This window comes from Callospermophilus lateralis, chromosome 5 (assembly GCF_048772815.1).
Source record: "Callospermophilus lateralis isolate mCalLat2 chromosome 5, mCalLat2.hap1, whole genome shotgun sequence".
Classification (NCBI taxonomy): domain Eukaryota; kingdom Metazoa; phylum Chordata; class Mammalia; order Rodentia; family Sciuridae; genus Callospermophilus; species Callospermophilus lateralis.
The window spans coordinates 145,614,233-145,630,824 of NC_135309.1; the positions used below are offsets into that span (position 1 = coordinate 145,614,233).

At 35.1% G+C, this 16,592-nt stretch overlaps 1 protein-coding gene across 1 annotated transcript in view; it reads left to right on the forward strand.

Annotated features, from left to right (window-relative positions):
- Window positions 1-9,103: 9,103 nt before the first annotated feature.
- Window positions 9,104-16,592, forward strand: part of Spef2 (sperm flagellar 2) — a 168,652-nt gene continuing 161,163 nt past the window's right edge. Inside the window, exon 1 of the mRNA XM_076856190.1 lies at window positions 9,104-9,161. Coding sequence (XP_076712305.1) covers window positions 9,104-9,161 — 58 coding nt within the window. The remainder of the gene's footprint in view (window positions 9,162-16,592) is intronic.

Below are 16,592 nucleotides of genomic sequence, written 5' to 3' on the forward strand. Positions count from 1 at the left end.
TACTGTGAGACAATTTCAAAAGGTGTAAAATATATGTAATTGGAAGATGGAATGAGAAGGAAGAACAGAGCAGAAGAATTATTTAAGTGATAATGCTCATAAATTTTCCAAAATCAATGGCAGACACCAAACCATAGATCTAGGAAGTTCAGTGAACACCAAGCAGGATAAATGTGTGTGTATATACATACATACACACACACACACACACCTCCAGGTATATCATACTCTAACTGCAGAGAACAAAACTGAAGATAAAATCTTGAAAGAAAACTAAGAGGAAAAACAAAACATGCTTAATATAGAGCAACAAGCATAAGAATTACAGTGTACTTCTCAGGAATCATGCGAACAAGAACAATGACATGAATATTTTGAATGTAGAAGTTCACTATTGTAGCACACTCGAGGATGGGTTTTATGTTCAAACATTTTTTGATCTATGGTTGGCTGAATTCAAGAATGTAGAATCCATGAATATTGACGGCCACCTGTACTTGGGTCTGTGTACAAGTTTGTGCATCCCACATTTGCTAATTTCTTTAAAGATGTTAACAGATAACTATGGTTCAAGTGAAATAATATGTAAGATGTGATCCCTTCAGACTCCAGTGGTCTTTGTGTTAACAAGGGGCTCCTAATTTCAAAAAACTTTCAAAACTCAAAGAAAGGCAGCTTTTGGAGTAGAAGGATAGCTGTTGGTTTATATTTTAAGAGACCTCCTACATAATTGTGGCCTATTCTACTTATAAGCAGCTGTTCTTTCAAATACATATTTTCAGTCTGCACTACAAGCAAAATCAAACACTTTTTTCATCCATTACTGTGGAAATTTTCAGAAATATTTTACATGATATCATTGCATTACTATGAGCTTTTGTTCTCTCTCTCTCTCAATGTTGTTGGGGCTGGAATCCATAGCTTCATACATGCTAGGCAAGTGCTCTATCACTGAGCTGTATCCCCAGCCCTCTCTTTTCTCTTTTTATGCAGTTTTATACAAATACACAGAAGTCATCCATCTATCTATATATCCATATATTGAAGAACATGGCATGGAAATTTCTATTAGCTACTATACAAAGGCAAATAAAAAATTTTTAATTTGACTTCCTACTACAGAATATTTCCGTTGTTTGATAACAAATTTTTGTGTATTTGTAGACTTTTCCTCATGAAACTTTTGTCAGAATAAAAATTCTATGTTGACTAATGAAACAAAGGTAATTGACAGTAATAGAAGTTAATACAATTATAAGTCTTCACATCATCACTATTTTAGCATACATTACAGCCATTAATTTTTCTGGTAGCTATTAAAATCTTTCTTTGTCTTTGGATATACCCTAAGTATCTTTAATAGAAATTATTTGGTGAACTTAATCTAGAAAAAGATCCATCTGGTAGATGTATCAAATTAATAGAACTTGAACATTGAGTTCCATTTTCAAAAAACTAATTAGATATAACAAATCAAATTTCTTAACAAATATAAATGCATTTTCATAACTTCATCATACATTGCCTTTCCCACATCTGTGCAGTTTAGAATGAATTAAACATTTGCAGGCCTGTTATTAACTTGGTGAAATAGAGTGGATGATAACTAAGTTAGAACACTGAAGTTAACTTCATGCTTCATTTGTGTGTGTGTGTGTGTGTGTGTGTGTTTTGGTACAGATCGATCCATTCTTCTCAAACCTTTACTAGGATTTGATAATCACATACCTACAAATATATATATGAAAAATACTAGTAACTATAAGCAAATATAGGACTTACTTTGGACTTGACTTCCTGTTACAATTCAAAAACAGCATGATTTAAGTCTTTGGCTTTGTATTACAAGAATTTTCTGTTTGAGTCTCCCAAGAGGTACATAATCTGAAGGCAAAAATCTTTCTCCTTGGGGTTTTGACATGGTAAAAACCATATTTTCATATACTGTGGAATTCCCCAGGTATAGTTCATGGGATTTGATTTCATAGAAGATGACATTCAAATTCAATTAAAGTTTGTAATCTCCATGGAAATCATGACAATATTTCCCCTAACATCTCACTGCTTTTATTCTTTAAGAGGGCATGGGAAGAGAGATAATACCCTAAAAAAGAGAAGTTAATTTAAGCCACAAAAGATGCTCTTTCCTTGAAATGTGTACACACAAACACACATACACACACCCCTTCCAGATCTCCAACACTGTAAGCAAAGGTTGAAAATACCATGGAGACTGAGAATCTATATTAAAATTGTACTGCCTCAGTATCAGGACAAAGTTAGGTAACAACTTTGTCCTGACCTACAAACACATGTACAGTCTGTCATGACATACTGCGAGTTTTTCACGTATCTTATTCTTCAGTTTAAAGTACCATTTTTCATTCTTCAATATTGTGTTTCCTACTTCCTAAGTTGCAAAATGATTTTTTATATAAAAAATTATAGCCAGAGAGAGTGGGTAATTGCTTTTAAGTTTTTACTTGCAAAAACAAAGAAGAAAGTTGACAACCTTTCCTTTGCATTTGAAATGTTACTGGTGGATGATATCCAAGGGTCTGGAAATCACTTCCCAGCATGGAACATGCACACACTCTTCAATGTACTTTATAAACCATTTCATATAGCCTTGTTTATGCCATTGTTCTATCCATTCAGTGAAGCTTCCTCAACTGTAATCTGCCTCGCCCTATAAAAGCTGAAACATAAATAAATAATCAAGAAACAATAAAACAATAGTATGTTATATCTTACCTCATGGAGGACATCTATGGCTGAAATGCTCTAAGGTGTCAGGTTTCTTTACCTCTATTCTTATATTCCTTATGAAATTGATAATCTGATTTTTGCTGAAATAAACTATATAATTCAATTAACTTTTATTTAGTAAGTTAGTGAAATTATTATTAATTGGCAAATGTTTTAGCTGCATGTTAAAAATTATCAATAAAATTTTAAATATAAATAGATAAACTTCAAAATACAAACACTTAACTGAGTAGATCCTAATGGATCAAAAGTTTATTCAATTTCTCAAGTAAAACAAACACCCTGGCACTCCCTAATGATTATGTTAACCTTAGAAATGATTAACTAGGTTTTCATTGATGAGAGAAAACCCTGAAACACTGCAGGGGTAACAATTCGGAGTCTCACTGTAAACGATGAAATAGGAATGTACATCTGGAGGGTACACACAGCAGCAATGAACACAGCTTTAGGTTGTATACTTATGAGAACTCTTTCAAAAATGTATATAAAACCAGCTCCTTCATTTAGCATTCTTCTTTGTAACTTTTAGTATTCAGTACAATTTGAATTGTTTAGGGCATGACTGGGATTTTGAATTAATCAGATTATTTTTCTCTTTTATAAAAAACTTGAGTGATCTCTTTACAGATTCAGCAGGATAAAAATTAAAAGTTACTTTTACTTAATGACTTTAGAAGTCATCAAAGAATCAATCTATGCCCCAATACCTTCTCTCATTCTAGTTGCACTGTTGTATTATTAAAGAATCAGCTTCCAAGGCTGCTTCTTCTCAAAGTGAGTGTTGTGTGGAGCAAGGGCTGAGCCAATGATCTTAAGGCTCCTTTGAGCTGGTAACCAATCATTCCACGGTTTCCTGTGATGTGGACTTGATCTTTACTGTGAAGGCTACATAATAAGCCAAGATAAGACTGGGGGTTAGCTCAGTGATAGAGTGCTTGCCTAGCATGCGTGAGGCCCTGGGTTGAATCCCTGGCACCAAAAGTAAATAAAAAAGTAAACAAATAGATAGATAGATAGATAGATAGATAGATAGATAGATAGATAAATGTAAAACCTCTGTTCTTGAGATATTGTCCATTTTTCTGACGAAAATTTTCACGTACTGGAAAAGTTTACTAAACAGTTTATTATAGTTCTGAATTAAGTGCATGGTTTACTATGCATTGCTTTACTATACATTCACACTGAGTGAAACGTGAGTGAGGATTGAGTAATGAGGGAAGCCCTACTCAGCACTGTTTACAGCGATATTTAGAAAGGATCTGAGATGGCTAGCAAATGTCTACTGAGAACCATCTAGGTGTACCTGCCCAGAACACTAAATCACAGATCTGATCATTTTAATTCAAGAACAATATATTATAAAAAAATGATAAGCATGTATTCTGTTATCTAGTGCATCTTGAATGAGCTTTGGTAGTTTGTAGCTTTCAAGAAATTTCATCTGTATTGCTAATTTTATTGGTATAAAATTTCAAAATGTTTCATTGTCTTTTTTTTTTTTTTTTTTTTTTTTTGTGGTGCTGGGGATTGACCCCAGGGCCTTGTAAGAATGCTAGGCAGTCCCCCTCATTGTCTTTTAATATTTGTAGTATCTGTAATTGTGTCTCCTGTTCTTATCAATAACTTTTTTTTCCTTGATAAGTCTGAATAAGATTTTAGATTTTCAAAAGAATCATCCTTTGATTTTTACAATTTTCTCTATTGGAATTCTATTATCAATTTCTGTGAGTTCTACTTTTATCCCCTTTAATCTGCTTTGTGTTTGATTCTTATTTTAAGTTTCTTAAAATGAAAGTGCAGATCATTGATTTCATATCTCTATTGTTTTCTCATATGAAAAACTTAAGTAGTAGATTTCCTTTTAAGCATCACTTTCAGAGATTTCTGAAAAAATTTTATGTATTGAGTTTCATTATCATTCAATAAAGTATTTCCTAATTTTGCTAGTGACTTTATTTTTGGTTTATGGATTATTTAGAAGTATTTTGCTTAATGTGTAAATATTTTGGAATTTTCTAGATATAGTTCTATTTTTTATTTTAACTCCATTGTGGTGAGAGAACATGCTTGCATAATTTCAATTACTTTAAATTTATTGAAACTCATCTTGTAAGCTAAAATATTTTTCTTAGTGAATGTTCCATATATGCTTGAGAAGAATGTATGTTGCTAGGTAGATATTATATATATATATATATATATATATATATATATATATATATATATATATATATAAATTTATGTTAATTTGGTTGACAGGATGGGTTTTTTAAAGTTTTTTATGTTAGTAATGAAGGTTCTGTCTTCATTATCAATTACTGAGAATGAAGTGTGAAAATTTCCAGCTATAACTTTATATTGATTTTGTGTGTGTGTGTGTGTGTGTATGTCCTGGGTACTGAACCCAGGGCCTTGTGCATGCAAGGCAAGAACTCCACCACCTGAGCTATATCCCCAGCCCAATAATTTTATAAGGTTTTAATACTAATTGCAATTATAGAATTAATTAATTGGATAATGAGCTTTGGCTTACTCGAGTTTTGTTTCTTTTCTTTCTTTCTTTCTTTCTTTCTTTCTTTCTTTTTTTTTTTTTTTTTTTTTGGCTTTGTTAACCCTTACACTATGGCTAAAGTTGCTCTACAATGAAACAATACCAAAAATCTTCTTTCTGGTTTTTTTTACCTAAATACTGAGAGTTCATTGATATTTTTTTTCCCATCTGCTTGGAACTCCAGTAACTCTTAGCAATGTGGGACCTTCAGAATCTCTCATTATATTCGAAGTTGGCATGAACAGCTTTATATTTGGCCAAAGACTAATGGAAACGTCAAGCTTATTTCTAGAGCTCCTTTCCTATGTAGCTTCTTCTTCTCCATTATCCTATCTCCATTATTCTATCCAGAACTTTGATCAGCCTCATATTACAATCTTAATTTCCTCCACACAAGACCTCTGTTCTGTCTGCTGTTCATTTCTTTGAGAAAGCTGAGATGAGTGTGCACTACCCATCCAGTACCTGAAAAGATGCTTTTTTCCAGCTTTACAGTTGATAGTTAGGATATGAAAAGTGTGATACACCTCTTCCATCAGGCCATAACTGGAAGCAAGCTGTAGGAAGAAGCAATTCCCATGTCCTTTTGTGATTGTCATTCTCCTAAGTACAAAGGAATTGGATCCAGCCCATGACACCAAAGAATAATAAACATACAACATAATACGTAGATGGTAAAATGAGAGATACATTTTAAAAGCCCTGTTGGCTGCACTCATTCATGTGACAGCACTTCTTGAATGACACTTTTGGCAAGCATAACTCCAAATTTTGGGTACATGAAAATTGAAAACACATATTTGCATATCTCAGATTTTACTGGGGCACCTCAGCCAACTGAAGTTGAGAAGAAGAGGGGGGGTTTCAATGATAATTTTAGGAAAGAATTTCAATTTGAACCAGCTTTGGTCCAACTGGGCAGAAAGAAGAAAACCAGGAATTAGCATGATCCGTTGTCATTTTTGATGAATATGCAGAATTATAAAGGTTCATCAAATATAAAATAATAGAATTATGGAATAACTGAAAGGCCTGCCTATAATCTTAATAGGAAATGAGGGAAAATTACAGATTTCTAAGGCGGGATGAACAGCAAGATGAAATTTAAAAATAGTTTCACAATTATTCAGAAATACAGAATGAATTGCTATATACATATAAGAAATCAAAATTATAATAAAGAAATATCAAGAGTAAAAGTACAGAGAACAGTGATTCTCAGGATTTCTTAACTCATCCAAACACTGATTCTCTGGAAAGTATTTTTTAGTAATAAAGCACAATGGAGTTGATTGTGACACTTGGCACAAACAGAGATTCAGTTTGCTCAGAAGTATAATCTGTGAGAGAGATAAGATGGGCACTCTATCTGCACAAGTTTGGTATTGGTATAAAAATAATTTGAATATAGTCATCAAAGCTGAGAGGATTTACTGTTATGCTTAATTTCTTTGTTAGGGAAGGGACATAAATTTAGGGCTCAGACATAAATTTAGGGCTCAAAATTTAACAGATAAAATTTAAATTTAGCTTAAACTTAATAGACTTAAGACTAATTTACATCCTATGACAATTCAGCATGGGGAAATAGGAAATTAGAAAAAGAATTCCGATAAATTTTGGCTTATCTTCTTCAATTATAGAACATGTGATTCAATTTTTCTCATATGCAATCAAATTTTGAATTTGTCTTTTAACTTGATTTTATTTCAAACTCAATTACTTTCTAAGACTGGAAATTTAAATGTTTACCTGAAAAAGATGCAATCCATATGTAAGACAAACCATACAGACATTGAAAATAAGACCCCAAAGTATCTATCTGCTTCAGGGTAAAAACGACTAAGAATTTTGAAATGGAATTGAAATTTCACAATATTGTTTGCCATAAAAACAAGAGCTGAAGTTATCTCCTCTTTTTGGAGCTCAAATCAACACTCATTTGAAAGAGTTGAGAAATACATTATGAAGATTGCAAAACTGAGTTTCTGGCCAAGCTGTGGGCAATTAGAAAGAGTTAGGGGTCTGGAATGAGAGCTAAAGGGAAAGCACTTATTTTGAGCTTTCAGAAGACAGGTGGGATTGGAAGAATGGAGGGGGGAAGGAAGAGGCTCAGTGAAGGTGGTGGCTGATAAACCAGACCCTGAGGAACAGAGAGGATTGACTTCAGGAAAGAAACTTTGCAGAAGGAGGATGGAAGACCAGTGTTAAGGTAGAAAAGTTGGGACCTGGGAAAGAAATATGAACAAGATTGGTGTATGGTTAGGATTGGAGTGAGGATAGATCATAAATAACTTTCAGTAGGTCTTCATCCTCCAGGACAGTGGCTTTGGAATTTTATTGACTATGAGTCATGATAAGAAATAATTTCATATATATATATACACACACACACACACACACACACACACACACACGTATGTACAATTGCCCAAATAAAGCAAAGATGCTCTTCCTTACCTCAAATATTTATTCCTCCCATATATTTAGCCTTATTACATGCAATGTCCTCTGATACTTTTTATTCAAGTTTATGTGGTACTATTTCACTTAAGGATTCTTCAGTGACCCACCAAAGGAATTCCATTTTCTGCATGAAAGTAAACAATGCTCTAGTGCAATTCATGAAAGTGAGTATAGGAATAGAATAGGGTTTTAAGGATATCAATTGTATGTGTTGCACAGGATAGACCAGAGAAGAAAAAGCAAGGAAACCCAGACTAATGATTATTGTGGTCATGAGGACAAATATTTTTTTGCATCAATCAATGGCAAGTGAGCAAGGTCATTGTAAAACATGCTGAGGAGAGATAATAGAATGATCTAAAGTGATGAGAAGTAGAAGAAGTGAATGTAAGGCAGGTGAAGGACCAATTAAGAATGTTTTAAAAAATCTATGCCTATGAATACCTATTTATGAAGAAATATTGCATTATTTTTAAATCAAATCAAATCAGTTATATGAAATAATTGCCTCAAAAGTTTTGAAATACTATAATCAACTCTAAGCTACTAAAAATTCAGCCAACTAGTAATAAAATGCAAAAATTTACATAGCCTTAGGGAAAAGAAAGAAACATATGCTGACTTCTACAATGTGCCAGGCAGTAATATGTGTAGTTTTCATTTAATCCTCACAACTTTATGAAACAAATATTAACCTTCTTATTCTACAGATAAGAAAACAGGTTTAAGAGGTTAAGTAGTTTGTTTATTTGTTTCCCCCTCAAAAAGACGTCAGGACCCAGTCATATCTAGTTACAAGCTTGGACATAATTGATAGTGCATAAATTCCAATTATGAAATAAGTCTCCAATAATTTTTTAAAGAATTAGGTTTTTGTTTTTGTTTTTTCCCCAACAAATTGTATTTCAGTACACAGCACCACTCTTCAATCCAGCTTGTGATCTCAAAATAACTCTTTGCAGTCCACACTTGATTTTTTTACAGAAGAGAAAGATACATAATTCAAATGACAGGTAACTCTTTTAAAAAGAAACCTTTTATTTCGTTTTATAATTGCTAGACGACCCTTAGCAGCCTCCTGCTATTGCGTGCGCACGCTCAGGTCTTACCCGCCAGCAGGGGGCGGGCCACGATTTCTGACTCCTGCTGCTGTGCTCTGCGCACCCTCTTCTTTGAACTTGTCACCTGGCTCTACCCTGGAGACGCTTCCTTAGCAACAGGTTGCCCTGAGCAACAGGAGGACGCGAGTCAGAGAGTCCGGTTCCTGGAGAGTTTCTAGCACCTGCTTGAGGTCCAAAGCGCGGGCGAGCCATGTCTGAGATCCTCTGTCAGTGGCTCAACCAAGATTTGAAGTTGTCCCGGACCGTGAGTGAGTGCCCATGGGCGAGGGCGAGCGGGCGCCGAGTGAGACTAGCTGGTGGAAGGTGGCAGGCGGGGCTCCAGCTGCGCAGGTGGGCACCTGCACCCTCGCAGCGCTCCGCCCCCTCCGCACGGTCCCATCCCTGTCCCCAGCTGCCCACAGCTCACCCCAGCTGGCCTTTTTACATACCCCACTCTGCTACTCCTGAGTTTCCTATCAGCACGGTGGGCCCAGCACCACAGTTTCTGACCTACTGTGTGTTTCTAAGCAATCAGAGGTAGCTTAGGAAAGGCTCCTATGCTGGTCTCAGCAGTCGAACCCTGACATTGCCTCCTTCACAACATCAGAAGCATGGTGTGCTGACAGGCCAATGGAATAGGAAATTCCGTGGATAAGTTAAAATGCCTTCTCTGAGTGTGTTTTCTCTATGTATAAATGGATCCAATTGGATTTTGCATATTTAACCTCTCATCAGGGGAAAATGTATGTGCAATGGGTTAATGTGGAATAGTTAACATTTATCACTTTTGGAAATTTTAAGCTGTAAATTTACAAACTTAGCTATTTCTGGCTACTATTTGCTCTTCCCTAATTTAAATTTACCAGCCTGATTTTATTCGAAACATGAAGTTACCAAAAAACAAACAAAACAAACTCCTAACCTCAAACAAACTCCTAACCTCAGAGGCAGTTATACACACCCCCAAACTCAGTAACAGTCAAATAATTCCAATACAGTATTACATGTCTCATCCTCTTTGTTGTTTATTTAGTGGGAATTCATTTTAAGGTGGTATGGTTTTTTTTCCCTCCTTGGCAAGAAGGTTTTCAGTACAATCACCTTCATTTTGTTTTCCCAGATGAACTCTTGCATCATTGTCAATTTGCTACCAGTGGGTTGTGATGCATGCTCAACCTTAGGTCACCTGTAGATTCCAATCTATGTAACCAAAGCTAATAATCTTCAGTGAGTTAGATTTAAACAGACCATTTTCCTAGAAAACAATGCTTAGATGTATACATAAATGAAATATTTTGGAAAACAAAAAGTTGATCAGTACAAAATTACACCTGGAATTCAAAAATTCAATTTATAATGAAAAATAAGCAAGTGAAATGTTACTGAAAGATTTTCTGAACAATTCTTTAAGAGTCATCAGTTATGTTCAAGAATAAACACTGCCTTCTTAAAACAAAAATTCCTGTGAACTCACCATAAGAAAAAACGAGCATGAGAATATCATAACTGAATATTCTCGAACCATAAATAGATACCTTCAAATTCCATGTACTATACAAGTCAGAGTCTTTGTAAGGATGGGTATACAAAACAGTCTATATTGTCTTGGATCTGGATATGGATATATTTTAAATTGTAAATACTCTTTTCACGCATATTTTAAATGATTCTGTCATTTTAGACATATTATCAATAGTATCAAAGGAGCAATAAAGAGAAAATTGGGTTCAAAAAAATTAAGTATTGCTAAGTCTTGCTATTATAGTATCCAAAGTAAGAATAACAATCTTTCGGTCCCACATTTTACACTCAGTGAAAAATAATAACTATTGTATATTTGAGGGGGTCTCAAGTGAAACTGTAAATTAAAAACATCTACCAGACTTCCTAGTATCTGTTAGATGTTCAATAAACATTATTTCAACTTTTTATAGGCAATATATATAGTGCCTCATATAGCACTTGTTACATAATGGGCACTTAATAATTGTTTATTAAATGAGAGTACATGAGAGGAAAAAGTACCATATTATTTAGATTTCTTCATCTTGATGTCACCTTGGATTCTTGAATGTTGAACTTTGTGATTTCAGAAGTTCTACTTTGTTACTTTAAGCAAATTCTAAGAAACTTTCTTATACTAAGTGAAATTACATTTTTCATATTTCTTTCAAAAACATTCCTTATGCTAATTTTTACTATAAAATGAATTATTGAATTCCAGATGTATTTTTGCATTAAGTGACATTTTTGTATTCTAAGGTATTTCATTAACATATAAATCTAAGCATTATTTTCTAGTCACGTCACCAATTTCTAATGGAAAGAAGAACAGCAGTATAACTTATTCTGGCAAATGATATGAACATGATACATGAACTTGGTGCCCTGGGGCACTCAGTAGAAGATTGAATTTATAAATCAGATTGCTTATTTACAATCCAAAATTAGACATTATCAAAATGACTCTAAAATCAAGCTAAATTTGATTTGATTCACACTTTTTCTGACCTAGACATATTTTTTTATGATTCATGAAATGTGCATTCCTTTTATTTTAAAAAAAATTTATTGGTTCCTTTTAGTTATATATAATATTAGGATTCATTTTGACATGATTATAAAATCATGGAATATAATTTGCTCTAACTTAAACCCCAGTATTTCTCCTTTCTCTCCCCTCTTCCATTCCATGTTCCCTCTATACTGATATTTCTAATTACTTATGATTTTTTAAATTTAGTACCACCCAAAGGTGAGATTCACTGTGGTATATTCACATGTAAATAGGAATGGTAGGTCAGTTCGCTCTACCTGTCTTCCCTTTTCCCATCCTTCCTCCTGTCCACTCAATTCCCTTCCTCTATTCCATGGGTCTTAGTGAGGTGTTGAAATCAGGAGGGCTCAGCCCTTGTGAAGAGTTAAGGCCATCAGAGCAGGAGTGGGTTAATTATTGCTAGAGTAAATCCTGATACATGGATTAGTTTGTCCCCCTTCCTCTCTGTATCAAGCACTTACTTGCTCTTTTGCCTTCTGTCATGTCATTGTAGAGCAAGAAGGCCCTTGGCAGATGTCAATACCTTGACACTCTTTAGTCTCTAGATACCTTAAACTTTTTAGTCTCTAGAACTATGAAGAAAAAATATTTTTAGTAAATTATCCAGTCTGTGTGTTTTGTTCCAGCAACAGACAATAGACTGAGACAAACATCATTAATTCTTCTTTGTCAGGTGTAAAAATGGAAGAGATATATTTAGAAATTTGTTTAAGGCTGTGCATCTGGGAATCTAGGTTTGCTACATTTTGGTCCATTTCTCTTTTAACCAAGTGTCATTGAACCATATATTTTCTTTTTCTTAAGCTCTTAGGGTCATTAGAAAATATGTTGCTTCTGATCAAAAGCAACAGATTTGATATTTCCTAGCTAGCTTAGCAGCATTATTTTAAAAAAAGAAAATTAAAACTTGACTTATGTTCACTAGAAATTAATAGAGTAGGTATCATAGAAGAGGCTATCACATAAGTCAAAACAAAGCTTTAAGATACAAAGTTCCAAGAAAAGTCTGACACCCAGAATTTTCACAACTGAAAGAGTTATGACATAGAAATTGAGATTTAGTTTCAGATAGTAAATCTTGAAAATATGGTAATAGCTTCAAAGGAGAAAACTGTAAAGGTTAACCATCCTGTTTTTATGTTGAAGGAAAAATTATCAATGTACCCCAGGATAAGACCTCAGGACACACCTGTAGCTGAATGTTGCAATACAAGAACACATACTATAGATCCCGCAGGGCGACTCAGTAAGGGTGTTGTTTCTGAGAAGGGTTCCAGGGTTCTGTTAGATCAGGACGCAAGAAAAGACCACTGACTCCAATTAAAATCAAATTAAAGCAAGCTTATTATTTTGACCGGCTGGGCTGCCTCTCCCCACAAAAAATGCGGAAACAAGACAGCCCTGCAGCTTTCTTGCAGCCCAGCTTTATAGCCCAGAAAGTTACACAAAGAGGGGTTACAGATAACAAAAATCTGAGGAGCATAACACAAATGTTAGTTTACATTTTTGCTGGCCCCGACATCAGAATTTATGAAGGTCATTAGAGCCTCAGAGAGGGTCTTTATCTGGCCAGGGAAGGCCAAGATTTGTGAGGTGTCACTAAAGTTTCAGAGAGGGCTGCTATCTGGTCAGGGAAAGCCAGGCATGGGTGAGTTCAAGGCACGGGCAGGCATTCCAAGCAGGTTCAGAATTTGCAGTAATTTATAGTAAAGCCAAAATTAGCTTTCCATGGCTTTGTGGCGAGATGGCTCCCAATTTTAGGAGAAAATCAGATTGGTCTATCAGTTCTTTACTCTGAATTAGATCCTTCCAAGAAAACAGGCAATTTCATGACTGGGTATCTTAACAAATCTTATCTAGAAAGGGGAGAATGAAGTAAGACAGAATCCTGATTAGTAAAGAAGCAACCATCACTTATACTAACCTGAATATCGGGATATTTGGTCACTTTGTGTTTTGGAGAATATTCTTGGTTTTGTCTGATATCATACATAATAAAAGAAGGATTTTGTTTTCATCTGGTCCTTCAGAATCACAGAGGAGCCTTGCCTGATGTTTGTGCAAGTGCCTGCCCAGCCAGGTCCTATGAGCACCCAGGCTTGACAAGGCCAGGTTGGTCCCTGCCACCAGCAATTGCTTCTCTCTCAAATGAATGTAAATTTGCCTGGTGACTGAACTGTTCTTATGATGTAGACTAGGTGTTTACTCTTTCCATAAAGGGCCAAAGGCCACTGAGTATACATTGGTGTAGATCTATAGTTCCTTATCTACAATTCCAAAATCCAGAAGTCTCTGAAAATTCAAAATTTGTCTTGATTCATTTGGCACTAAAACCTTAGCAGAAAAACTGTGAGGTTGGTCAGTCTTTACTTATCCCATTGAATGTGAGTTTAAATATTTTGTTGTAGAAATCAGCTGATTACAGGTGCTTGCCTAGACTGGAAGAGGGTGTCATATCCTTCCTTGCCATAAGAGCGGGCCTGCATCTGAAGACAATGTCAAATATTCCTGAATATTGGAATACTGTTTAAACAAGTATGTTTGTACTCTAGTCATTGGTGGTCTATTATTGACTTTACAAATTGTATAATTAATATGACCTGCTTTCATTAATTGGAAGATGGTAATAATAACAATAAAAATTGTCACTGAGCACTTAAATATGGACCTGGCATTGTGCTGAGCAATTTAAACACAATCTCTCATTTACTTCTCAAACAACTCATGAGGTGAAGCCCATCACTGTCCCTCTTTTACAAAGAGGAAGGATGGTTATGTAATCAAGATCAAGTGGCTTATAAATTAGCAAGGAGACAAGCAGATTCTTTTCTCTGGAGCCTACATGTTCCTCATTACCTTGTGGAATATGGGTAAGTGCTTTTCTTGAGATGGCTTGGTACCATGTTAATGGAGAAGCACATAGACCATTTCACCTGCTGCTCCAGCCTAATGTAGACCTGACAGAGAGGCACACATCAAAGATTTTAGCAAAAAGAAACTTCAGTGAGGGACCACATGGCTTGGGAGACCAGAAACAAGGTTGAATTATTGCTAAATGACTTTAAAACCAAATAAAAAAATCATTTTGGGCTCAGGATGAAGATTGTCAGTGGGCGTCTATGGTTTATTTATTTCTTATATTTAGTCATTATTCATTATCCATGAGTCAACCTGCCACTTCTTACCCATAGGAAATTCCACTTATTCGTACAAATTAATTTATGGAATTAGCTCCCATGAAATTAGTCATGCTATTCTGTGAACTTTATTTGGAAGAAAAACATGATATATCAAAGGAGGAAAATTAGTTTTCATTTTTTTCTTATGATTTCGCTCTCCCCAACAACTTCCTTATTCTCTCCCTCTTTATTTGGCTTCTTATCTCTTTCCATTCTCTTGTGTTAATCTGTACATTCTTAGCTTGTATGCTTTTTATTCATCTTTTTCTTTCATTATCAAATGTCTTGCATGCATTCTTTCTTGTTTCTTCTTTTTATTTTTTTACCATATGTCATCATTTGCTATATTCTTCTTTTATTGTACTCAGGTTTGCTAATATAGCATACAATAAATCTGAAATGTCTTATGTGTAAAAAACTACAGATGGATGTTTTTTTATATTTGTTTATTTGTTGTAAACCTACCCAGACAAGAAAATGTGCTTACTGTCCATTTTTGATCTTTATACCAGCACCTCTATTTTATCCATATTAGAATTGCCTTATTAATACGCTATGCCATTTCAAAGGAAATGGATTATGATTTTATTTTTCAAGTGATCTTTTTGTAGCAAATAGCTTACTACAGACCATTTGTCTGCTACATTGAGGGTGACAGAATAGGATTTGGCTATTCCCTCATTATTCATGGGCTAGACTTCCAGTGTTCCGTCAACATGAGCATCAGGCACAGTGCAAGCCCCAGAGAGATGTGAAAAGGAGATTACCTGAAGATGAAGTAGCAACAGCTCCTAAAAAGAAAGCAATAAGCCAAAAACTAGACCAAAGCCTGATGCCTAGAACCAGAAAGAAATATATATCCATGGTTTAATGACAGCATTTGGCCAATCACACTTCAGAAAACTAAGAGAGTATGGATGGGCTAGTGGGCAGAGAGACAGAGAAGACTGGAAGAAGGGAGCAACTAACAGAAGGGACAGAAGGCACAGAGCAGGCCAGATGACACGTGGAGGACAGGGTGGCAGCCAGGCCAGGGAACAACCTTGGCAGCTTGCAGTGAGGGTCCACACTGGACAATGAAAGCAGTAGTAATACAGAGGAGGTGAGGTCTCATTTCTGCCTTTTGCAGTCAAAAACAGACATTTGGATTTCAGTTGCTTCAGACTACCAAGGTCTGATGCCCAAAGGCATTGGCTAAGTAACAGATGGCATTTAGTGTAAGATCCAGCCAATTCTCTCATTTTAGTAACACCCCAAGCACTATGGTATTCAGGCGGTACCATGTTCAAGTAGGGACACTTCAGTGCCTTGATTATGAAATACAACTTCAAGGGTATCCAACCTGTACACCAGAGCTAGAGTTTGCCATGAATTACAAATTCTTTTTAGAAGGTACCTGTTCTCTAAGTGTATTTTCTCCTGAGTAACACTGGAAACTCAGATAAAGACACTGTTTTGCAAAGACTCATACGACTGATAGAAAAGAGCACCAGACCATCAACTGTGAAAGAATGCACCCTGATTTTAGAGGAAGATCATTTTCTGACCTGAGACTCCTCCTATGAACTAGATATCTGAGTGTAAGTTTAGGTGATTTGAATAGTTTATTTTCCTGGAGCTTATAAAATTTTTATTTGTTTTCTTGTTAAAGGGATTCATATACCAAATTGGTTTTTGACAATTTACTACCCTTTATTTTCTGTTATAAATTGAAAATTACATCACCATAATCAATAGATTTGAATGCTGTTTAGTTCAGAAGCTTAACTTGAGGAAATAGAATCAAAGGAAATAATTTGCATCTCTTAAAACTACTTTAGTATTGTATTGATTCAACTGAAGGATTGGAACATTATTCAAACTATAAAGTACTTTGAGAACAAATACTAACAAAGTCTGGAATATAGTCTTCTACTGCTGATGACATGGAGTCTTCTGAGTGAGCTATCTGGGCAGGGGCCTTC